The 26,050-nt window shown below is 39.4% G+C and overlaps 2 protein-coding genes and 1 long non-coding RNA gene across 8 annotated transcripts in view; 2 read left to right on the plus strand and 1 right to left on the minus strand.

The window, feature by feature from the left end:
• The window catches only part of LOC131140249 (gamma-2-syntrophin-like), a 36,867-nt gene extending 31,962 nt beyond the window's left edge, over window positions 1–4,905 (plus strand). The window contains exons 13-15 of one of the 3 annotated variants that reach the window (XM_058090500.1): window positions 2,212–2,304; window positions 4,190–4,300; window positions 4,444–4,905. In XM_058090500.1, the coding sequence (XP_057946483.1) occupies window positions 2,212–2,304; window positions 4,190–4,300; window positions 4,444–4,560 (321 nt within the window). In that variant the 3' untranslated portion in view covers window positions 4,561–4,905. The remainder of the gene's footprint in view (window positions 1–2,211; window positions 2,305–4,189; window positions 4,301–4,443) is intronic. The other 2 variants (XM_058090499.1, XM_058090498.1) reach the window with 2 other exon arrangements.
• On the minus strand, window positions 1–9,525 carry LOC131140250 (uncharacterized). Its single transcript, XR_009132378.1, has 4 exons — window positions 9,403–9,525; window positions 722–897; window positions 505–606; window positions 1–410 (listed from the first exon to the last, which is right to left on the minus strand). It is a non-coding gene; the product is annotated as an uncharacterized LOC131140250 (long non-coding RNA).
• The window catches only part of LOC131140247 (thyroid peroxidase-like), a 21,142-nt gene continuing 4,028 nt past the window's right edge, over window positions 8,937–26,050 (plus strand). Inside the window, exons 1-12 of one of the 4 annotated variants that reach the window (XM_058090491.1) lie at window positions 8,937–9,152; window positions 14,000–14,084; window positions 14,170–14,330; window positions 16,118–16,247; window positions 16,606–16,735; window positions 18,109–18,309; window positions 20,745–21,248; window positions 21,322–21,580; window positions 22,661–22,831; window positions 23,835–24,072; window positions 25,253–25,461; window positions 25,553–25,726. In XM_058090491.1, the coding sequence (XP_057946474.1) occupies window positions 14,050–14,084; window positions 14,170–14,330; window positions 16,118–16,247; window positions 16,606–16,735; window positions 18,109–18,309; window positions 20,745–21,248; window positions 21,322–21,580; window positions 22,661–22,831; window positions 23,835–24,072; window positions 25,253–25,461; window positions 25,553–25,726 (2,212 nt within the window). In that variant the 5' untranslated portion in view covers window positions 8,937–9,152; window positions 14,000–14,049. Of the gene's footprint in view, window positions 9,153–11,618; window positions 12,100–13,999; window positions 14,085–14,169; window positions 14,331–15,867; window positions 16,289–16,605; window positions 16,736–18,108; window positions 18,310–20,744; window positions 21,249–21,321; window positions 21,581–22,660; window positions 22,832–23,834; window positions 24,073–25,252; window positions 25,462–25,552; window positions 25,727–26,050 lie in introns of those variants that run through there. The other 3 variants (XM_058090490.1, XM_058090493.1, XM_058090494.1) reach the window with 3 other exon arrangements.

The raw sequence follows: 26,050 nt of genomic DNA on the forward strand, positions 1-26,050 counted from the left end.
ATATAGTCTTAGCCCCTTGTCAATTTTGTTAAATCAATGTGGCCCGCGAGTCAAACATTTTGAAAAAAGTTTTGACAGAAAAAGTTTGAAAATTGAAATTTTTTTGACTCGGAAATTTGAAATTTTGTGAATCAAAAACAGTTTTGCTTCACAAATGGACGAGTCCACTGACAGCAAAAGGGATCGTTAATTCCATACTATGTCCGCATTCTATATATACGTATACTATATGTCCGTTTTACCGTCAGTTGTCGGGGTCAATGTTGAAGAACAACAGCTTGATGACTTGTCAAGCTTCGGGATTCTTACCTGAATGAGCACACTGACGTAAGCGGCCGAACTGGGTCCGTGTTTGCAGTGATGGGGAACATGGCGGAGACAAGGAACCAAATGTGAAGTGGATGGACCCACTGTGTCAAATACACGGGGAAGCTCTTGCATCAGTTACAGATTGGAAGTGAATTGATTGATGAAACAGATAACAGATTGCTGAAAGTGCCCTACCTCAGTGGCTCAATGAGCAAGATCCATATCTTCAATCCTGAATCGGTCGCCTTCCGGACCTCACAGACGGAATCAGCACTTGTAAATGCGGAGTCAAGCGACCTGATCGGGGAAATACATCAGTTAGTTTGCTGGACTTAATGACCGTGATGTGGCAACGGCGATTCCAAGCCTGAAGCAGCACTTCTCATCACTAAATGGATTCTTCGTATCTTACTTTTGTGGTGACAGCTCCCGGTATGACTGGCTGAGGGATCCATACAGGGTGACAGCTCCGGGAAGAACAGGACCATCTGATTGACATGTCTTCTGAGGTTTACGTCGCAGTCACTTAGTGAGGAAAAGGGAGTATCCAATCATTTGGAACATCCTGCCTCTGTGAGATGACCTTTCCTACCGTGGCAAACAAAGCGCATATCCCAGGTTAACATTTAGTGAGAGTCTTGGGGCAAGAGGCGGGGTACACCCTGGACTGGTCGCCAGCCAATCACTGGGCACATATAGACAAACAACCATTCACACTCACATTCATACCTATGGACAATTTGGAGTGGCTAATTAACCTAGCATGTTTTTGGAATGTGGGAGGAAACCGGAGTACCCGGAGAAAACCCACGCATGAACGGGGACAACATGCAAACTCCACACAGAGAATCGAACCCAGGTCTTCCTGATCTCCTCATTAAAGGACCCACCTAAACATTTGAGAATCGTTATTTTCATTTTGACACGATAAGACAAGATAAGCTCTCAGTGCTGTTTAATGGCCTTATTTCACGTCTTCATGCCGCACACCATGCACACTCACACGATTGGAGAAGATCATTTCAATGGCACCCATTCATCTATCCATGTATTTTCTATGCTGTCCACCGTCACTTGGGTCATGGGTATGCTGGAGCCTATCCCAGCTGTCTTTGGTCGCCAGCCAATCGTAGTCATTCATTCATTCATTTTCTACCGCTTATTCTCACGAGGGTTGTGGGGGTGTTGGAGCCTATCCCAGCTGTCTTCTTGGCGCGAGAGGCGGGGTACACCCTGGACTGGTGGCCAGCCAATCACAGGGCACATATAGACAAACAACCATTCACACTCACATTCACACCTATGGACAATTTGGAGTCGCCAATTAACCTAGCATGTTTTTGGAATGTGGGAGGAAACCGGATTCGAGTCGGAATCGAACTCGGGTCGCCTAGCTGTGAGGCCAACGGACTCATCTCCCTCACAAATATTTGCACAGTGTCTCTTGGAGATTTACTGTGCAGAGTGATGGCTAATTGTATGAAACCCACCGGGGAACTCTTTCACCGGGTTGGTTGCACGGCGGTTGAGTGGTTAGCGTGCAGGCCTCATAGCTTAGAACCTACTTAAGTCTCAACAGGGCAAATTTTTAATTATTTAATTTTTCAACTGCTCTTGAAATTTTGATCCGGAGTGTTAACATACTGTAGAAAATCTTGGAATTCTGCCCATGGAATATGTATTTACCCCTTTTAGTTGGTGTTTGTTTGTGTTATTATGCAAAAAGTACCCCACTACTTCCCGTAAGACTTTCTGGGTTTTCCAAATGGTTTTCAAATTTTTAACATTTAGGCTATTTTGCACTCTTTTTTTTTTTGTCCTATTCAGATGTCGAGTCTAACCATTGCAACGGAACTGTTTATTTCATTTCCCTGACTGACTCATATTATTTTTAATCATCAGACTAAAAGCTACATGTGCAGCAACCATGGGACGACACTGTGCTTCACCATCGACTTCGATTCAGGCTTTACTTGCTCGGATGGATCCTCAAATGTAAGTATGGATTTATTCCGGCTTCCGTTTTCTGTTTTTTAACACAAACATTGTTTTGATGTGTCATTTGGAAAAGCGTCTGCCGCCTTCCTGATTCACTTAAAGCTAATATCAGATCATCAAAACAATTTAAACATCAGTCAATGACATCACTACTTAACACAAAATGCAGTTTTTCAATGAAACTTGTTATTGAGGGAGAAAAAAAAAATCCCAAACCTACATGACACTATGTAAAAAAAAAAAGTGATTGCAGGCCAAACATTTAAGTGTACAAAATAATAATTTATATGACTGATTGGGATTAATCACCATTTAAAAATGGTGATTAATCTGATAAAAATGTTTAATCAGTAGACAACCCCATATAGAATAATTAGTTGGGATATCCGATTTTGGCTTTTGTGCTGAAAACCGATATGCTGATATCTCAATTTCTGATCCTGATATCAACCGATACCGATACCAATATGTGTAACATGATATATATCGCCTGTGATGGAATGAACACGTGTTGTATAAAGTATCTTTTTAAATATGGATTTTCATGATGGGGGAAAAAAATCTGATACCGATATCAATCGATACCGATACCAATATGTGTAACATGATATATATCGCCTGTGATGGAATGAACACATATGTGTTGTATACAGCATTTTAATATCGGTTTTCATGATCGGGGGGAAAAAAATCAGATACCGATATCAACCGATACCAATACCAATATGTGTAACATGATATATCTCCTATGATGGAATGAACACATATGTGTTGTATACAGCATTTTAGTATCGGTTTTCATGATCGGGAAAAAAATCTGATACCGATATCGATCGATACCGATACCAATATGTGTAACATGATATATCGCCTGTGATGGAATGAACACATATGTGTTGTATACAGCATTTTAGTATCGGTTTTCATGATCGGGAAAAAAATCTGATACCAATATCGATCGATACCAATATGTGTAACATGATATATCTCCTGTGATGGAATGAACACATATGTGTTGTATACAGCATTTTTTTAAATATGGATTTTCATGATTGGGGGAAAAAATCTGATACCGATATCAACCGATACCAACATGTGTAACATGACATAAATATGTCCTGCGGTGGAATAAACACATATGTGTTGTATACAGCATTTTTAAAAATAACGGTCCACAATTGGGAAAAATAATCTGATATCGATATCAACTGATACCGATACCAATGTGTGTAACATGATATATCTTCCGTGATGGAATGAACACATATGTGTTGTATACAGCATTTTTTTAAATATGGATTTTCATGATTGGGGTGAAAAAAATCTGATACCGATATCAACCGATATCGCATTTTTATGTCGATATCGGGCAGATAATTATCAGACATCTCTAATAATTAGGAATGAAAGGTTAATAGTTAACATAGAAACATAGTTTGTTGTCGAGTGAGTACAGACTGTGTAATACTTCAAGTAGTCCTAAGCAATAAGTAGTAAGTAGTATACACACAGATATCATTGTATGTATGGTTCATATGTTTCAGGACTCTTTTTCCTTCCACTTTGTAAACATTAGCTCCTTGTTTTGTTTTTGAAATGGCTCGTTTTAGTTCATTATTTGAGTTCTTTGCTCAATCCATTCCATAATTTGATTCCAGATACTGAAGTTTTTTTTTTAAGTGTTTGGTGAAGTTAAATTTCCCCAAGGTCATTCTGCTTCTTCCCTTGTTTAGAGGAATTATGTAACTTTTTTGGGTAGCACGTTATTGTTTTCTTTAGCTGTTTGAATGTTGACCACATCCGCAAATGTGAATAACTGTGATTTTTAAGAAGAAAGAGTTTATGTGTTCTGTGTTTTCGTTATTGTGTGGTTCTCTCGCAGATGCTACTGTGGCGATATAAGTTCTCTCAACTTAAAGGCTCCTCTGATGATGGCAAAACCAGGGTAAAACTTCTTTTCAAGAATGCAGAAAGCAAGCAAATAGACATGAAGGTATCAGCATGATTTCCATACGTGTGCATGGATTCTAACCTTTAGTCGCTCTGAATCATCTGCGTCTATTCCAGCTTAAATTCGGAGGTCAAATCGATTTTGTGTAGCAACTGACGGTGCTTTTGTCCTTGACTTGTTTACAGGAACTAGAGTTTGTTCATCTAACCGCAGTCCTCCACTGTATACATGCTTTCATTGCTTCAAAAGTGGCCTCCATGGACCCTCTCTTTCTGTGCTCTCACCGCTTGTGTGGGAATTAAACCAACACACACGTACGTACGTGGACGTTTGCAGGAAATAAGCTGGATTTTATTAACCAATTTCTAATGGGAGGAAAGTATTTTTGTCATGTAAAATATTTAGTTTTTTTTGTTATTGTGGTTTTATCTTCTAAAAACTCCTAATTAATCTTTTAATTAATTTGAATTAATCTTATCAATTGAACTTATTTATTTGCTGATTTGTAACAAGCCTATTCCAATGCAGTTTCAAATATTTTTTTAAATGTTATGTGTCTTTTATTGTGTATTGCAATAAATTCCTCATGAAATAGACTATTGAATTTTATTTTTTTTTTATTTCATTTTTCTTAAATAAATATTGAATTTGTACATTTCCTGATCAAATATAGGACCAAAGATGAAGCTGCCAAAAAGGGACCTATACAGTAAACCTCGGATATATCGGATTCAATTGTTCCCACTGGTTTTGTCCGATATAAGCGAAATCCGTTATATGCGTATACCGGAAAATGTCCGTTTTTTACGCATATATCGGATTTATATCCGGTATATGCGTAAATGGGATTTTATCCGTTATAAAAAGGCACTTCCTTGACTATGTTTCCAATGTACCTGGACGCGCAGGCAACGCTGCAAACGCTGCAAATGACGTCGTATAGCGGCCTGTCACGATTCGGCGAATCGGAGCGCCACAATGCGGCGATATATCCGATATATGCGAGGGAAATTTAATGGAAATGCATTGGAACGGGACTGGAGATTTTGTCCGAAATAGGCGAAATCCGTTATAAAAAATCCGATATATGCAATGAATTTTTATTGGAAATGCATTACAGAAAAATCGGATCTTATTAATATGTCCGTTTTGAGCGAATTTCCGATATATCCGAGTCCGATATATCCGAGGTTTACTGTATTATGTTTTTTCCACTTTTCTGACCATAGAATGTTGTGTTATCGTGTTAAATGATGCCAACATTTCAGATAATTAGGTTTCTACATTTGGAAGTGAGCCCTGAAAAAAGTTTGGGATGGCTCAAAACGCTCTGTTTCAGAAGGCGTGGTAAAACTGTCCCTTTGTGATGTCACAGAGGGGCGGACTTCCTTATATGGTATAGTTAGGAAGCACTTTGGGTATGCCCCCCCTGGAAAACGGGTCGTGGGTGGAATAAATTAAAACAGACCGTTTTGTCAGGAAGCGCAAATCAAAGAAAAATACAGCTGAATAGGTGCAGATTCTGGAAAATCTAAAATGTTATTGTATGTAGCTGCTCTATAGGAGTCCACAACTCAATACAAAGGGTTGGAAATGAGTATAATAGGTCCCTTTTAATGAGCAAGCCCTGCCTATTCCCTTGAATTTCAGTATAAAAAATATTTCGTTGTTGTCATTTTTACCATCATTTTTCTTATCAGTACCTGCCAATCACTCATTTTCCCCTCGTACACTGGACGGTAGAGATGTGCAAGTCATGAACGAGTCGTTCATTTTTAAATAGTCACCTCATTGGTCTGGTGATACCCCAGCGACGGGGGGGGGTCACATCATTTGGTCTTTCCCAGTCTTGGCAAGATTTAACACCTGACACTTGGATTGCGGTTTTCGAGACGCCTACTCAGAAGGAATTTTGTTGATGTCGCCGGAAGGCTAAAAGATCTCAAACGAGCGCTATTGCATTCGCCACATGAATTGTACCTTTTCAGTGGAAGTCAGACACGGCCCCATCGTTCATGCAGTGGTCAAACACAATCACATGATACAGCCGATGAACAGTGAACGTTTAGTAACGTAAAACGTGAGGTGAGGACCGAGACGACGCCGTCGTGGCGTCACATGTCCTGCAAGTCAAGTGTGAATGTCAAGTACGCTGAGTGGGCTGTGACGGTTTCGAGTGACTTCACTGGAGCCTGAGTGTCCAGGGAAACTTCAAGGGTTTGTCTAACGCACATGGAAAATGGCTACATGAGGCGTGGCCTGGTACGGTTCTCATTCATGTTCCTTCTTGGCGACCCAGACCCGGATAAGCGGAGGAAAATGGAATGGAATGTCCCAAGTTTAATTAGAAAATATTAGCAAGATTGATTTTTATCTTGGGCTGCACGGCGGTCGAGCGGCTCGCGCGCAGACCTCACAGCTAGGAGACCAGGGTTCAATTCCACACTCGGCCATCTCTGTGTGGAGTTTGTATATTTTCTCCGGTTTTCTCCGGGTACTCCGGTTTCCTCCCACATTCCAAAAAACATGCTAGGTTAATTAGCGACTCCAAATTGTCCATAGGTATGAATGTGAGTGTGAATGGTTGTTTGTCTATATGTGCCCTGTGATTGGCTGGCCACCAGTCCAGGGTGTACCCCGCCTCTCGCCCCAAGAAGACCGCTGGGATAGGCTCCAGCACGCCTTTAACCCTTGTGAGGATAAGCGGTACAAAATGAATGAATGAATGTTTACAATCGGGCTGAGTGATTAGTGTGCAGCCCCCCTGCGACCCTTGTGAGGAAAAGCGGTAAAAAATGAATGAATTAATGAGTTTGTAAAATAAATTACCCGCAAAAAATGTGACTTATGCATGTTTTTTTTCTATCTAATTATGCATTTTTGTGCGACTTATAGTCCAGAAAATACGGTATATAAGACCCCACCCTCGGCCATCTCTGTGTGGAGTTTGCGTGGGTTTTCTCCAGGTACTACGGTTTCCTCCCACATTCCAAAAAACATGCTAGGTTAATTAGCCACTCCAAATTGTCCATAGGTATGAATGTGAGTGTGAATGGTTGTTTGTCTATATGTGCCCTGTGATTGGCTGGCCACCAGTCCAGGGTGTACCCCGCCTCTCGCCCCAAGAAGACAGCAGGGATAGGCTCCAGCACCCCACTGCGTCCCTTGTGAGGAAAAGCGGTAAAAAATGAATGAATTAATGAGTTTGTAAAATAAATTACCCGCAAAAAATGCGACTTATGCATTTTTTTTCTACCTAATTATGCATTTTTGTGCGACTTATACTCCGGAGCGACTTATAGTCCAGAAAATACGGTATATAAGACCCCACCCTCGTTTGCGTGGGTTTTCTCAGGGTACTCCGGTTTCCTCCCACATTCCAAAAACATGCTAGGTTAATTAGCGACTCCAAATTGTCCATAGGTATGAATGTGAGTGTGAATGGTTGTTTGTCTGTATGTGCCCTGTGATTGGCTGGCCACCAGTCCAGGGTGTACCCCGCCTCTCGCCCCAAGAAGACAGCTGGGATAGGCTCCAGCACCCCCTGCGACCCTTGTGAGGAAAAGCGGTAAAAAATGAATGAATTAATGAGTTTGTAAAATAAATTACCCGCAAAAAATGCGACTTATGTATGTTTTTTTCTACCTAATTATGCATTTTTGTGCGACTTATAGTCCAGAAAATACGGTATATAAGACCCCACCCTCGTTTGCGTGGGTTTTCTCCGGGTACTCCGGTTTCCTCCCACATTCCAAAAACATGCTAGGTTAATTAGCCACTCCAAATTGTCCATAGGTATGAATGTGAGTGTGAATGGTTGTTTGTCTATATGTGCCCTGTGATTGGCTGGCCACCAGTCCAGGGTGTACCCCGCCTCTCGCCCCAAGAAGACAGCTGGGATAGGCTCTGGCGACCCTCGTGAGGATAAGCGGTAGAAAATGAATGAATGATTTCATTTCATTGAGTGATGTTGATGTTTACGTTTTACTGGGCATGCCCCATTGATTATTCTGGTTGATTATAGCGGCGCATGTAGACAAGAGATTGGAATATTCCTTTCCATGTATACTATTGTTTTCGGAAAGATTCCATTCAGAGAGAGGAAAAACTCCTCATGTAAACGTGGCTATTGACACATGAAACACTCCAAGGCAGACAACAATTTAACATTTAATCCAAAAATGCTATTTGGATTGTCGAAATAGGACAGCCATTTACAGTTCTTAGAAATCCGGCATCAAAAGTAGGCTAGAAAAGAATAAAGGCACGGGGAAATAAATATAAGAAAATTGCTTATTACGGCGCTGCAATTTTTTTTTTTCTGTCTGGGTCCTTGAAGTCAAAAGCCTCCAATATGAATGTTCAAACATGACTTGAAGGCATCTGACAATACTTTAACAAGAATTTATGCAACATTTACATTGAAGTCATTACTACAGAATGATACAGTAGGTATAATAATGGCTCTAATATCCATCCATCATCTTCGGCTGATCCGAGGTCAGGTAAGGGAAGCCTAGACTACTTCAATCCACCTCAAATGGCTCCTGTATTTCTCTTTCTGTTTGTGATTTACTATGTTGATAGTATTTTATTTTATTATTTTTTTTCATTTTTTCATGCGGGATTATCACACAAGTTTGACCCTCGGCCGCCACCGTAGTTTGGTTGAAGCACAGTAACTCTGTAGCTACAAGCTAGAACAAATATTGATGGGAAATGGATAGTAAAATAGTATTTAGATATATAGATAAATAGTATTTAGATTGGTAAAGTTATCTTCAAAGCCATGGTAAATGGCTCTTGTAGTGATAACCAAAGTTATTTGTATCTACTGTCGCTGTGTTTGATTTATCACGGATTACATGGCCTGCCAGAGACCGGAGCAGTGCAGGTATTGTTTTTATTGTCATATAAGTGCTACCTTGGCATAAAAGTGGCCAAACTAACCAATGTTTTTCACATTTTTACATCTATCTGATGATTTTTGTATTGAACTGCTAGCTAAACTGCACTTCCGGCTGCTATTGACGGGCTGTGAATGAGATGACAGTGGCTAACTCCAGTGTTTTAGCTAGCGTTAGCGATTTAGCATCGAACTACCACAATGATGAACATTAGCACTAAAAGTCATCAAATCTTACCTTTATGTATTCCCACATAGTATCAGCATTCGGGAGCAAGTATAAAGTGAAAGAAAAAGGGGTGAAATACATCCAAAAACATCCTAAAATACATCCATACAGCTCTCTTTGCGTCGGAGAACGGTACGTCGGTGCGTTCAATGACCGTCGAAAAAGTAGGACAAATCGGAAATCACATTAAGCATTTAAAAAACTGTGGAAATCGTTAGAGTAGTGTAATTAAATAATATTTACTGTAATATAATGATTAATTTCTATGTATTTTGATATGTTTTAAAAGAGAAATGAAATAATATTAGGTTTGCTTGTGTTACTATGATGATTATTATTATGGTATGACTGGCAAGAGATAAATTAAACTTGCAATAAAAGCCTGTTGTTCCGGCGTTCAAGTCTGGTGCTTGTCTCACCATAACGGACATGACTTACATTTGTGTGGGACTACTGTACTGTTTTCCCATAACATGTTTTGATGCTAATATTAATTACATTCCACTGATTCCTGATGCTAACTGCCTTTCTCGTTGTTCCTCTTGTAAGTATCAATCTGTAAGTTTCGGTGAGTTTTTTTCACTGTGTCTCATTAATTCCCAGCAGCTTTTATTGTTCCAATTTACTGTAATTACCTGATTTGTTGTGTGTTTGCCTCCAGGCTTGATTCTGCATGAGCTGTGAGTTCAAGACGGTTGCTGTCAATTCCGTCTCTCTTTCCGCTTCCCTGGGTCCAATTTTAGACTGTACTCAACGTTACACCGACATCATTAATACAATTATTCTTCAGTTTGTCCTCTAAAACATGGCACTGGTAGCAATTAAGAGTGGAGCGGGAGTCAATACAAAAGTATACCATGGACAGGAAAGTGGTAACAGTAAACGGTCCATGCATCCTTCACCGGTATTTTCTAAATATTTCATGACGTCATTTGGTGTCCTCATTTTTTTTTAACTTTGAAGGACATTAACATTTATTTAGTCTTTCCAAAGGAGAGACACCTTAAAATACCTGCAAAAAATGGCACTTATACTCCAGTGCGACTTATGTATGTTTTTTTCAACCTAATTATGCATTTTTGGCCTTGTGCGACTTATACTCCAGTGCGACTTATGTATGTTTTTTTTCTACCTAATTAGGCATTTTTGGCCTTGTGCGACTTATACTCCAGTGTGACTTATGTATGTTTTTTTTCTACCTAATTAGGCATTTTTGGCCTTGTACGACTTATACTCCAGTGCGACTTATGTATGTTTTTTTTCTACCTAATTATGCATTTTTGGCCTTGTGCGACTTATACTCTAGTGCGACTTATGTATGTTTTTGTCCTAGCTAATTATGCATTTTTGGCCTTGTACGACTTATACTCCAGTGCGGCTTATGTATGTTTTTTTTCTACCTAATTATGCATTTTTGGCCTTGTGCGACTTATGTATGTTTTTTTTCTACCTAATTACACATTTTTGGCCTTGTGCGACTTATACTCCAGTGCGACTTATGTATGTTTTTTTTCTACCTAATTATGCATTTTTGGCCTTGTGCGACTTATGTGTGTTTTTTTCTACCTAATTATGCATTTTTGGCCTTGTGCGACTTATACTCCAGTGCAACTTCTGTATGTTTTTTTCTACCTAATTACACATTTTTGGCCTTGTACAACTTCTACTCCAGTGCGACTTATGTATGTTTTTTTTCCTACCTAATTACGCATTTTTGGCCTTGTGCGACTTGTACTCCAGTGCGACTTATGTATTTTTTTTTGTACCTAATTACGCATTTTTGGACTTGTGTGACTTATACTCCAGTGCGACTTATGTATGTTTTTTTTCTACCTAATTACGCATTTTTGGACTTGTGTGACTTATACTCCAGTGCGACTTATGTATGTTTTTTTTCTACTTAATTAGGCATTTTTGGTCTTGTGTGACTTATACTCCAGTGCGACTTATGTATGTTTTTTTTCTACCTAATTATGAATTTTTGGCCTTGTGTGACTTATACTCCAGTGCGACTTATGTATGTTTTTTTTCTACCTAATTAGGCATTTTTGGCCTTGTGCGACTTATGCATGTTTTATTTCCTACCTAATTATGCATTTTTGGCCTTGTGCGACTTATACTCCAGTGCGACTTATGTATGTTTTTTTTCTACCTAATTACGCATTTTTGACCTTGTACGACTTATACTCCGGAGTGACTTATAGTCCAGAAAATACGGTATATCCTGTGGTAGAGTGAACACATACATATCCGATACCGATATCAACCAATATCACATTTTTATACTGCTATTAGACATTGTTAAAAATAACATCGTAGATCTGAATGAACTGAATATTCTTATTATAATCACCCAAAAATGATCCATGTTCTTTAAGCAAGTGAAAATGAGGCTCTGTAGTGTTGACTTGGAGTTACACCATCGTTTAAGTGTTCCCTTTATTTTGGGGGTGAGTCAAGCAAGGACAAGACTGAATCTGAGTCAGTCTTGTGTGGGATTGTTGACTTTAAGTCAGACTAGTGCTTTCGTCACACATTTATGCTGAGCAAGAAGACTCCACAGCGCATTTAAGATGGTATAGTCCAAGCGTACTCGTAGTCACTGGCGACTTCAGCATACGATGGCTTCTTATGGGACGTTTAGGCTGCTTTTCTTCTGCGTGATTTCTACAAGTACCTCAACTGATGACGCCAGCCACCTCAACAGTAAGTCGTTAAGGAACGATTAGTATTTATGAACTGAAATTGAAGAACGTGCCTCATTTGATCAGTCAATCACGATATAATGACTAATTACTTTTTGTTATAAATACCGTATTTTCTGCACTATAAGTCGCTCCGGAGTATAAGTCGCACAAGGCCAAAAATGCATAATTAGGAAGAAAAAAACATACATAAGTCGCACTGGAGTATAAGTCGCACAAGGCCAAAAATGCATAATTAGGAAGAAAAAAACATACATAAGTCGCACTGGAGTATAAGTCGCACAAGGCCAAAAATGCATTATTAGGAAGAAAAAAAACATACTGGAGTATAAGTCGGGTAATTTATTTTCCAAACTACTTGACCAAAACAGACATTACGTCATCTTGGAAGGCAAGTTCTAACATGAATAAAAGAATAGAGAACATGCTAATAGGTGTAAGATATGCTAACACAATGCTTATTCAGCTACACTAAAAATAAACATGAACACAAAAGGTGTCCAGTGTTTATGGAACATAAACACTTTTTTCATTTATAAGTCGCTCTGGAGTATAAGTCGCAGGAACAGCCAACCTATGAAAAACAGTGCGATTTATACTCCGGAAAATACGGTATGTAGATTTTAAATTTTTGTTACAGTTGCATGGGCATCATTTTTCATTTTAGTTGATCTTATTATGATTGGTTAGCGCTCAGACCTCACAGCTAGGAGACCAGGGTTCAATTCCACCCTCGGCCATCTCTATGTGTGGAGTTTGCATGTTCTCCCCGTGCATGCGTGGGTTTTCTACGGGTACTCCGATTTCCTCCCACATTCCAAAAACATGCTAGGTTAATTAGTGACTCCAAACTGTCCATAGGTATGAATGTGAGTGTGAATGGTTGTTTGTCTATATGTGCCCTGTGATTGGCTGGCCACCAGTCCAGGGTGTACCCCGCCTCTCACCCGAAGACAGCTGGGATAGGCTCCAGCACCCCCGCAACCCCCGTGAGGAAAAAGCGGTAGAAAATGAATGAATGAATTATTACGATAGGGCTGCACGGCGGTCGAGTGGTTAGCGCTCAGACCTCACAGCTAGGAGACCAGGGTTCAATTCCACCGTCGGCCATCTCTATGTGTGGAGTTTGCATGTTCTCCCCGTGCATGCGTGGGTTTTCTCCGGGTACTCCGGTTTCCACCCACATTCCAAAAACATGCTAGGTTAATTAGCGACTCCAAATTGTCCATAGGTATGAATGTGAGTGTGAATGGTTGTTTGTCTATATGTGCCGTGTGATTGGCTGGCCACCAGTCCAGGGTGTACCCCGCCTCTCACACCAAGACAGCCAGTGACGACCCTCGTGAGGATAAGCGGTAGAAAATGAATGAACATTATTCCAACAGTAAAATATGGTGGTGGTAGTGTGATGGTCTGGGACTGTTTTGCTGCATCAGGACCTGGAAGACTCACTGTGATAAATGGAACCATGAATTATTGTGAAACTGTTCACAAATATGGGCTGCACGGTGGACGAGTGTTCTCCCCGTGTATGTGTGAGTTTTCTCCGGGTACTCCGGTTTCCTCCCACATTCCAAAAACATGCTAGGTTAATTAGCGACTCCAAATTGTCCATAGGTATGAATGTGAGTGTGAATGGTTGTTTGTCTATATATGTGCCCTGTGATTGGCTGGCCACCAGTGCAGAGTGTACCCCGCCTCTCGCCCGAAAATGAATGAATGAATTATTATGATGTAATGCTAGTCTTTTGGAAAATGTATTGTGCATGCATTTGGGAGTGTTCAAGAGCTAGCATGCCTTTTATCGACCAGCTAGCAAATGTTATAAATAGTGTTTTCAGAGAACAGATGGTACAGAAAGCACGCAAAATGCACAAATAGCGTTGTCCTGTTACCTACAGCCACATCCATCGGAAAACTGATTATCACATCATATCAGGAAAGTCTTCAAATGCTGGATGAAAGTGTCTTCCTGCAGAGACAAAGGTAATCAAGTTAAAATGTCATGTCTGTCACTCTTCCTACATTGGAAGACATACGTAAACAAGCACCATTTACCTTCTATTCATAGACGAAGTTCACCTTTGACCTCCGCTCACGGCTTTACATTCCGACGACAAACTGAGACGGAGACCCTGGAGATGGGACACGCTGCGGAGGTTTTTCAATCAACTCTGCAGGTCTTGAAGGAGAAAGTGAAGCAGAGGTATAAAAGGGATATTACCGCTGCAGGTAGGATATTTAATTTCACTTTTTGGATGACAAATTTTTTAAGACAAATTAATTTTTTATATTTTGATACTTGAAATGTTCCCACTTTGCTGAGCTATAAATAGATAATGAGGTTTGCACATTTGGATGTGATCCCTGTAAGAAGTTGGGGATGGATCTCCACGCTCGGTTTTATCGAGTTCTACTAATTTCAATGCGATCTTCTTAGACTTCCTTATTTGGGCTGAAGGTTGCCTGCAGAGTGGGCCAAAAGCGAGGACGACGGGGGGTGCAGTAAATTAAACACACCGTTTGGGTGGGAAGCAGGAAGTCCATGGAAACTCTGCAGAAAGAGGTGCAGAACCCGGAAGATCTAGAAAGCTTTCCATGCAGGTTATTGTGTATAGCGCCTCTATAGGAGTCCACAACTCAATACATAATAGGTCCCCTTTAAACATTTCTATTGAAGGTTTGCTTTCGTGGGAGCATGTGGAACTTATGTTATTGTGTTTTATGTTATGTTATGTTATGCTATTGTGGTTATTGTGTGTAGCGCCTCTATAGGAGTCCACAACTCAATACATAATAGGTCCCCTTTAAACAGAGCATGTGGAACTTATTATCTTATTGTGTTATGTTATGTTGTGTTGTGTTATTGTGTGTTATTGTGGTTATTGTGTGTAGCGCCTCTATAGGAGTCCACAACTCAATACATAATAGGTCCCCTTTAAACATTGCTATTGTCATCTTTTCCCAACTGAAGGTTTGGTTTCGTGGGAGCATGTGGAACTTGTTATGTTATTGTGTGTTATGTTATGCTATTGTGGTTATTGTGTGTAGCGCCTCTATAGGAGTCCACAACTCAATACAATAACAACTCAATACATAATAGGTCCCCTTTAAACATTTCTATTGTCATCTTTTCCCAACTGAAGGTTTGCTTTCGTGAGAGCATGTGGAACTTATTATGTTATTGTTGTTATGTTATGTTATGCTATGCTGTTGTGATTATTGTGGGTAGCGCCTCTATGGGAGTCCTCAACTCAATACAATAACATGTCATCTTTTCCCAACCAAAGGTTTGCTTTCGTGGGAGCATGTGGAACTTACGTATGTTATTGTGTGTTATCTTATGTTTTATGTTATGTTATTGTTATTGTGTGTAGCGCCTCTATAGGAGTCCACAACTCAATACATAATAGGTCCCCTTTAAACATTGCTATTGTCATGTGTTGTGTTATGTTGTGTTATGTTGTGTTATGTTGTGTTATTGTGTGTTATTGTGGTTATTGTGTGTAGCGCCTCTATCGGAGTCCACAACTCAATACATAATAGGTCCCCTTTAAACATTGCTATTGTCATGTGTTATGTTATGTTATGTTGTGTTATATTGTGTTATGTTGTGTTATGTTGTGTTATTGTGTGCTATTGTGGTTATTGTGTGTAGCACCTCTTTAGGAGTCCTCAACTCAATACAATAACATGTCATCTTTTCCCAACCAAAGGTTTGCTTTCGTGGGAGCATGTGGAACTTATGTTATTGTGTGTTATCTTATGTTTTATGTTATGTTATTGTTATTGTGTGTAGCGCCTCTATAGGAGTCCACAACTCAATACATAATAGGTCCCCTTTAAACATCGCTATTGTCATTGTCATGTGTTATGTTATGTTACGTTGTGTTATTGTGTGTTATTGTGGTTATTGTGTGTAGCGCCTCTATAGGAGTCCACAACTCAATACAATAACAACTCAATACATAAGAGATCCCTTTTAAACATTTCTATTGTCATCTTTTTCCCAACTGAAGGTTTGCTTTCGTGGGAGCACGTGGAACTTATTGCAGAGCTATCAAGATGTCCGCCTCCAACACATCCAGGCATCTGCCAACAGAGTCACACCAGCAAGTACCGCTCCGTATCTGGCATCTGCAACAACAGGTAGCCGCCCTAAGAACGAAGCCAGGAACTGGACCCTTCCCGTAGGTCGTTCGCCGAGTTGCCTTTTATAGAAAAACAAGTTGTTAGTGGCGGCTCTTCCCGTGGAATGAGGCCATCTTTGAGGGAGAGATGTCAGGACGTTGTTGTAATCTGTATTTCTGCTATTTTTGCAGTGATAATTAAGACAATTTCTTATAGATTTTATTCCATGTTGGTGATTTAAATTAGTATTCAGTTCAAGTTCCATGTCACAACATTGCTAAAATTCAAAAGACATTGTTTTGACGCTCTTTTCATCACTCCTTGTGATCAATCGCTGTGAATTGATATATTGAGCATCACGCTCGTCTTTTGCCAGGTTCAATCCACTTTGGGGAGCGGCCAACATCGCCTTGCTCAGATGGCTTCCAGCTCAGTACGAAGATCAAGTACGACAACCCAAAGGCTGGAACGGAGGTCGTCTCTATAATGAATTCCAGCTTCCCACGGTAATCTGTAAAATCCAAGGAAAAAAAACACCAATCATGCCTTTGGTCTAAACCAGTGATTTTCACTAGTGTATCTTGAGAAACCGTCACGTGTACTGTGAGGAATTATCCAATATCACTTTTTATAATTAACATTTATTAATCATCATTTGCATTATGTCAATAATATACATGGACCCAAATATTCCAATTGCATTTGCTTTATTTGCTAAAAAACGGAAAGAATTGAACAGGGATGGAATATTCCTTTAACCCAGGGGTCTCAAACTCAATTTACTTGGGGGCCACTGGAGCTAGGGTCTGGGCGAGACTGGGTTTTCCAAAAAAAAAAAAAACAAACACATTATTAAAAACAGAAAAATATACAAACTTTTTCAGTGCTTTGTCATTACTTAATATAACAGTCGGATTTTTACTCATCACACAGCAACTTAACACTGGGAAATATACAATATTCTTTATTCATTTTCTACCGCTTATCCTCACGAGGGTCGCAGGGGTTGCTGGAGCCTATCTCAGCAGTCTTCGGGCGAGAGGCGGGGTACACCCCGGACCGGTTGCCAGCCAATCACAGGGCACATATAGACAAACAACCATTCACACTCACATTCATACCTATGGACAATTTGGAGTCGCTAATTAACCTAGCATGTTTTTGGAATGTGGGAAGAAACCTGAGTACCCGGAAAAAAAACCCACGCATGCACGGGGAGAACATGCAAACTCCACACAGAGATCGGCGATGGTGGAATTGAATTCGGGTCTCCGAGCTGTGAGGCCTCCGTGCTAACCACTCGGCCACCGTGCAGTAGAACACAATATTCTATGAAATTTATTCATTCATTCATTTTCTACTGCTTTTCCTCACAAATGTCGTGAGGGTGCTGGAGCCTATCCCAGCAGTCTTCGGGCGACAGGTGGGGTACACCCTGGACTGGTGGCCAGCCAATCACAGGGCACATATAGACAAACAACCATTCACACTCACATTCATACCTATGGACAATTTGGAGTGGCTAATTAACCTAGCATGTTTTTGGAATGTGGGAGGAAACCGGAGTACCCGGAGAAAACCCACGCAAACGCCACACAGAGATGGCCGAGGGTGGAATTGAACTCGGGGCTCTTAGCTGTGAGGCCTGCGCTCTAACCACTTTTTTTACACCGTGCATCCATGAATCAATGATTCATTCATTCGTTCATTTTCTATCGCTTATCCTCCCGAGTGTCGCAGGGATGCCGGAGCATCCCGAAGACAGCTGGGATAGGCTCCAGCGGAAAAGCGGTAGAAAATGAATGAATAACTTTGTGTCGCATGTCTTTGCAGGTAAAAGTGCTCTACAAATAAAGTTGATTTGATTTGTTTTGAACAGTCATGGGAGGTCAGCAAGAAGATAATAAAGAGCACGTTGTTGGCGAAAGACGACGCCTACTCTCACATGCTGGTGGAGTGGGGCCAGTATATCGACCATGACGTAACGTTCACCCCTCAGAGCCCCGGGAAAGTAACGTTTTCACCGCAAGATGACTGCCTGAGCACCTGTACGAATGTGCATCCTTGCTTTCCCATCCAGGTAACGACATCATCCTCTCCATTATCTCTTTCAACTGTCAACTTGATATCATATATGTTTTTTTTTTGCTGACTGATATCACTCTGTACTCTAAAAATAGCATGTAGACCTGCTTATGTATGTCTCAAACTCAATTTACCTGGGGGCCACTGGAGCTAGGGTCTGGGCAAGGCAGGTTCCCCCCCCCCCAAAAAATGCATTTATTAAAAACAAAAATAACAAACAAAATAAAATAAAAATAAGAAAAATAAAAAACAAAAATATACAAACTTTTTCAGTGCTTTGGTTCCGATTTTCTACAATAAAAGCTCTGATAAAACATTCCACTGTTCTCAAATATCTTAATTTTTATTTTTCTGCACAAAATAAGATGAAAAATAAATAAACAAATCAAGAATAAAGAAAATCAATCAGTAATAAATAAATATAATAATAATAATAAAACAGCAAATAATAAAAACTTAAGAAAGCACATATAGTTGGTGGGTAGACAAATTATTTTTTTTCATATTAAAATGAACAAAGCATTATTAGAGCCCTGTAGACATGACAAAACACGACTATAGTCACATTTATACTCTTTTTATTTACAACATATTGCGCAGCTGCAGGGTCTTGAGACACATGCTAACTCGCAAACGAGAGTTAGCTAGCGACCTAAACGGTAGCCTTCAAGTTATTTCCTTTCAACTTAAATAGCCAAAAACTTACCACTTCCACACGGATAGGGAGGATAACTATTAACAGTTATTTAACCTTTAACATGAACATTAATCAAACGTAATCATTTTTTTCTGGGTACATGATACCATACAGCATCCATATCAAACATTAAACTGTCATATCAAGGCGGGGGCCTCAAAGTAGTGTCCTGCGGGCCACATTTGGCCCGCGGGCCGCGTGTTTGGGACCCCTGCTGTAGGGTAGTACGACTCCCGTAGTCTGTACAGTTTCAGTCGAAACATTACGTCTTCAATGCAATTAATATAAAATGGATATGTGGTAATTATTTTCTGAAGCATTCTTGCAATTGAATGACATTTCTCTAATTAACGAGACGACTTACTAAGACCTCCAACAAGCTTATGCAATATTCTGGCTGGATATTTAACATAGGGAATAACCAGTTCAATGATTCTTGTGTCATTATTAGTCAGGCTTATAAATTATGCAAAATAGCTGCGAGCTAAAAAATCACATTAACTTTATATTTCACCTTAAAAACCTTACATGTGTGACTGCAAAATATATTTTTCATTTTAATACGTTAGATAAAAAATCACACTCAATGTAAATCTGCCTTAGGTGTTTTTTTTTCCTGTAAAAAAAAAAAAAATGTTTATTGAACCCTTCATATTACTTAAAATGCATCCATACATCCATTTTCGATGCTGCTTATCCTCACTAGGGTCACTAGAGTCATTGCTTAATATAACAGTCGGACTCACGTTGTCATTTTACAAATAACGCTCATCACACAGCAACTTAACACTGGGAAATATACAATATTCTTTATTCATTTTATATCCGCTTATCCTCATGAGGGTTGCTGGAGCCTGGTCTTCGGGCGAGGGGCGGGGTACACCCTGGACTGGTGGCCAGCCAATCACAGGGCACATATAGACAAACAACCATTCACACTCACATTCATACCTATGGACAATTTGGAGTCGCTAATTAACCTAGCATGTTTTTTAGAATGTGGAAGGAACCGGGGAATGACGAGGAAAACATTAAAACTCCACACAGAGATGGCCGAGGGTGGAATTGAACTTGAGTCTTTTAGCAGTGAGGCTTGCATGCTAACCACTTTTCCACCGTACAGCCCCTCTAGGAAAACATTCATTAATTTTCTACTGCTTATCGTCACGAGGGTCGCGGGGGTTGCTGGAGCCTATCCCAGCTGTCTTCACCCTGGACTGGTGGCCGGCTAATCCCAGGGCACATATAGACAAACAACCATTCACACTCACATTCATACCTATGGACAATTTGGAGTCTAAGCTAATTCACCTAGCATGTTTTTGGAATGTGGGAGGAAACCGGAGTACCCGGAGAAAACCCACGCATGCACGGGGAGAACATGCAAACTCCACACAGAGATGTCTGAGGGTGGAATTGAACCCTTGTCTCCTAGCCGTGAGGTCTGTCTGCTAACCACTCGGCCGCCGTACAGCCCGAAATATACAATATAAGTACCAAAAAAAAAGTATTCTGTCCCATAAAGCATTGTTTCCAAGCAAAGCATCTGCTCGGTGCTGCAATGATATCAGCCTCCCTGTAGTGGTGGTGTTGGACACATGCTGCATTTTCTATGTCCTTTATCCTCCAATGAAATGCTTTGCTCAGACACAATGGAGAGCAGTCGGGAGATACAAAAGTCTACTACAGACCTTCTAACAAGAACGTCTCCTAATTCGATTTGTCTCCTCCAGACAGATAATAAGCTCCCAAGTCCCCGAAGCTGCTTGCCTTTCAATCGCTCCTTACCAGCCTGCCTCGCCGGCGTCGGGCCCGACGTCGGGTCCGACGTCAGTCAAGCTCTGCAACAGCAACAGATGAACGCCATCACGTCCTTCATCGACGCTTCATCCGTGTATGGCTCCAGTCCGAGAGTCAACAACTTCCTAAGAGATCTCAGCGGACGTGAGGGGAAACTAAGCGTTAATGAGTACTTCAAGGACATCAGGGGAAGACCGTATCTTCCTTTCGAGGAATCAAAGTCATCAGCCTGCATTCACGCCGATGGTGAAGCGAAAGCGGCGTGTTTCCGTGCCGGAGACGGTCGAGTCAACGAGGGGCTGCCTTTGACTTGTTTGCATACGCTTTGGTTAAGGCTACACAATCAAATAGCGGAGACGCTTAAACGCCTCAATGGTCACTGGAGCCCGGAGATGATATATCAAGAAACGCGCAAGATTATCGCAGCCCTGCATCAGGTATCTTATTACACGTTAAAAATCAATCAGTCAATCGCGACTGATATTGTTTTATGATTTTTTTTTTTTTTAGATCATAACCATGAAAGATTATCTTCCGAAGATAATTGGTAAAGAATATTTTGACAACTACATCGGACCCTACAGAGGATATGACCCAACTGTGAACCCGTCGGTTTCAAATGTCTTTGCTACCGCTGCGTTCCGGTTCGGACACGGCACCGTCCCTTCCGTGATCAGGAGACTCGATGAGCGCTACCAGGAAAATCAACATTTTCCAAACCTGATGCTGCACGATAGTTTGTTCACTCCATGGAGAATATTCCATGAAGGTGAGGAATGTTGGGTGAAAATGACTTTTCTTTCATTGCTTTCTCATCCATCAATTCGATATGAATTCGATATGAATGACGACGTTTCGCCTCTCATCCAAGCAGGGTTCATGCTTGGATAATATTTAGGATACGGTGATTCTTTGACCACATTTGTACTGGTCTAAGATGAAGTTCAAAAACTCTAAAACCAGGGGTCGGCAACCTTTACTATCAAAAGAGCCATTGTAATGGTAATGGTAATGGTAATGTTTTTATTTCATTTGAACATGCATCAGATTACAATTGAATGCATCACATAATCTGTTCACAGTTCCACATGTCACTTCCTGCTTTCCTAATATAATTTAAGTTATTTTATTTTTTAAATTTAATTTTAAAAAAAAAGTTGTTTTAATTTAATTAATTTAATTATTTTTTGTAATTTTAAATGTTTTTTTAAGGTTTAATTTCATTTGAACATGCATCAGATTACAATTGAATGCATCCCATAATCAGTTCACAGTTCCACATGTCCAAAAGGAGTAGGAAGAAGCAAAGCTTATTAAATCCTACCCCATCCATCTGGTACTTTTACAATCACTAACTGTTACATTTGTTCACTTCCTGCTTTCCTAATATAATTTAAGTTTTTTTATTTTATTTTTTAAATTTAATTTTTTAAAAAAATGTTGTTTTAATTTCATTAATTTCATTATTTTTTGTAATTTTTAATGTTATTTTTATGGTTGAATTTAACAGTAACTGTTACATTTGTTCACTTCCTGCCTTTCTAATATAATTTAAGTTGTTGGTTTTTTTTATTAATTTTTTTTTTATTACAATTTTTTAATGGTTTAATTTCATTTGAACATGCATCAGATTACAATTGAATGCATCCCATAATCAGTTCCCAGTTCCACATGTCCAAAAGGAGTAGGAATGATCGACCCTTCCTGATCCACTAAAAATAAATGGTGATCTTCTGAATGTAGTCCAACAAAGAACCCATCCATCCATTCATATTTCAGAAGCAATTAAAGACATCTGTGTGTCACATCTTGGGTTTGAGAACAAATTGAAACATTCTTTCCTTCCCAGGTGGAATCGAACCAATCCTGAGAGGTACAACTGGAACGCAAGCAGCAGCCAGCAATGCAAACACTCTGGTGCAGGAGGAGGCGACGGAGAGGCTGGTTGTCATAAATATTCAACAACCTATGGACCTGGCTTCACTCAACCTGCAGAGAGGACGAGATCATGGTCTCCCAGGTACTACGTCTTCTTCCTCCGGGCTCATCTGCATCACTGCACATTACAGATAAATGTAATGGTAATGGTAATGGTTTAATTTCATTTGAACATGCATCAGATTACAATTGACTGCATCACATAATCAGTTCCCAGTTCCACATGTCCAAAAGGAGTAGGAAGAAGCAAAGCTTATTAAATCCTACCCCTCCATCTGGTACTTTTACAATCAGTAACTGTTACATTTGTTCACTTCCTGCTTTCATAATATAGTTTTTTGTATTTTTTATTAAATTATTATTTTTTTTTTTTATTTGTTTACATTTAAAAAAAATGTTTTTGGTAATTTGAAATGTTTTTTTATGGTTTTATTTAATTTGAAAATGCATCAGATTACAATTGAATGCATCCCATAATCAGTTCCCAGTTCCACATGTCCAAAAGGAGTAGGAAGAAGCAAAGCTTATTAAATCCTACCCCTCCATCTGGTACTTTTACAATCAGTAACTGTTACATTTGTTCACTTCCTGCTTTCATAATATATTTTTTTTTAATTAAATTTAATTAAAATTTTTTTTTAATTTGTTTACATTTTTACAAAAATGTTTTTGGTAATTCGAAATGTTTTTTTAATGGTTTTATTTAATTTGAAAATGCATGCATGTGTGCAGGAAAACATTCATTAATTTTCTACTGCTTATCGTCACGAGGGTTGCTGGAGCCTATCCCAGCTGTCTTCACCCTGGACTGGTGGCCAGCCAATCACAGGGCACATATAGACAAACAACCATTCACACTCACATTCATACCTATGGACAATTTGGAGTGGCTAATTAACCTAGCATGTTTTTGGAATGTGGGAGGAAACCGGAGTACCCGGAGAAAACCCACGCATGCACGGGGAGAACATGCAAACCCCACACAGAGATGGCAGAGGGCGGAATTGAACCCTGGTCTCCTAGCCGTGAGGTCTGCGCGCTAACCACTCGTCCACCGAGTTAACTTCATTCAATGTCCTTTTCAGGTTACAATGACTGGAGAGAGTTTTGTGGACTAAAGCGGATTCGAACACTTGAGGACTTTACACGCGTCGTAAAAGATGTTAATGTTGCCGAGAGAATCCTTCAACTATACAAACACCCTGACAACGTTGACGTATGGCTGGGAGGACTTGTTGAGGCCTTTCTACCCGGGGCTAGAGTTGGTCCTGTCTTTGCCTGCCTGATTGGAAAGCAGATGAAAGCTCTTCGTGATGGTGACAGGTGAGATACACACTGGAAATACCTCAAACCTAGTATTTGGGAGGAATACTACATAGATGAAGAGTCATGAACCATATATATCACTATATTGACACTTACTATGGTACCCATTATGTCATTGGATGCTCATATCACCGAGTACTTCGGTACGTGACAAAAATACGAAAAACAAATAAAAAAAACTTAAATCATATTAGGAAAGCAGGAAGTGAACAAATGTAACAGTTACTGATTGTAAAAGTACCAGATGGAGGGGTAGGATTTAATAAGCTTTGCTTCTTCCTACTCCTTTTGGACATGTGGAACTGGGAACTGATTATGGGATGCATTCAATTGTAATCTGATGCATGTTCAAATGAAATTAAAAAAAATGATTACAAAAAAATTAAAAACCATTAAAAAATATTACAAAAATAAAATAAAAATAACTTACATTTGTTTACTTCCTGCCTTTCTAATATAATTTAAGTTCTTTTTATTTTATTAATTTAATTTTTTTTTAAATGTTTTTTTATTTTTTGTAATAATTTTTTTATTATTATATTTTATTGGTTTTATTTCAAATGAACATGCATCAGATTACAATTGAATGCATCCCATAATCAGTTCCCAGTTCCACATGTCCAAAAGGAGTAGGAAGAAGCAAAGCTTATTAAATCCTACCCCTCCATCTGGTACTTTTACAATCACTAACTGTTACATTTGTTCACTTCCTGCTTTCCCAATATCATTTAATTTTATTTAATTGTATTTTTTAATAATTTTTTTTTTTTGTAATTTTTTAAATAATCTTTTTAATGGTTTAATTTAATTTGAACATGCATCAGATTACAATTGAATGCATCCCATAATCAGTTCACAGTTCCACATGTCCAAAAGGAGTAGGAAGAAGCAAAGCTTATTAAATCCTAGCCCTCCATCTGGTACTTTTACAATCAGTAACTGTTACATTTGTTCACTTCCTGCTTTCCATAATACAGTTTAAGGTTGTTTTTTTTGCATTCAATTGTAATCTGATGCATGTTCAAATGAAATTAAACCATTACCATTTTTATGATGATTATTAATGATAAAGCATTACAACGGTACATTTAGATATCTAATCCAATCCAAGATGGTGAAAGTCCAAATCGACCAGGACTATTTTTTATCGTTTACTTGTGAGTTTGTGTTTCTGAAGGTTCTGGTGGGAATCAGATGCTACGTTCAACCAACAGCAGAGGGATGAACTGTTGAAGGTTTCTCTGTCGAAGATCATCTGTGACAATAGCGACATCACGGAAGTCCATCCTGATGCATTCATATTTGAGAAGTACCCTTCGGGTTACGTCTCTTGTCAACATTTACCAGCAATGAACTTGGAGGCGTGGAAAGAGGACAAAAGCCAAGGTGGGTTTTTTGGTTTTTTTTGTAATTCCATCACTATTCCATCATTTGTGTGTGTGTTTTAATATATTTAATATGACCCCCCCCCTCCCAGATTTGAAAAGATGTGGCTCTCCAGGACAGATCAAGAATGGTGATTACGTGCTGTCCTCGATGCCTGGCAAATTGGAGGCTCTTTACTCCTGTTATTATGGCTTTAAATTAACCGGCGCTGCTGTGATTTCTTGTGAGGGACATGAGTGGAATGACAAACCTCCACAGTGTGATGGTATGTACCATTTTTAATTATATTAGTAAAGCAGGAAGTGAACAAATGTATGAGTTACTGATTGTAAAAGTACCAGATGGAGGGGTAGGATTTAATAAGCTTTGCTTCTTCCTACTCCTTTTGGACATGTGGAACTGTGAACTGATTATGGGATGCATTCAATTGTAATCTGAAGCATGTTGAAATGAAATTAAACCATTAAAAAATGTAAATAAAAAAATTAAAAACCACATTAAAAAAATAATAATACAAAATAAAATCAAAAATTTAATTATATGTATCATTATATGTTGAAATAAAATTAAACCATTAAAAAATGTTATA

Source organism: Doryrhamphus excisus, chromosome 13, assembly GCF_030265055.1.
Source record: "Doryrhamphus excisus isolate RoL2022-K1 chromosome 13, RoL_Dexc_1.0, whole genome shotgun sequence".
Taxonomy (NCBI): Eukaryota; Metazoa; Chordata; class Actinopteri; order Syngnathiformes; family Syngnathidae; genus Doryrhamphus; species Doryrhamphus excisus.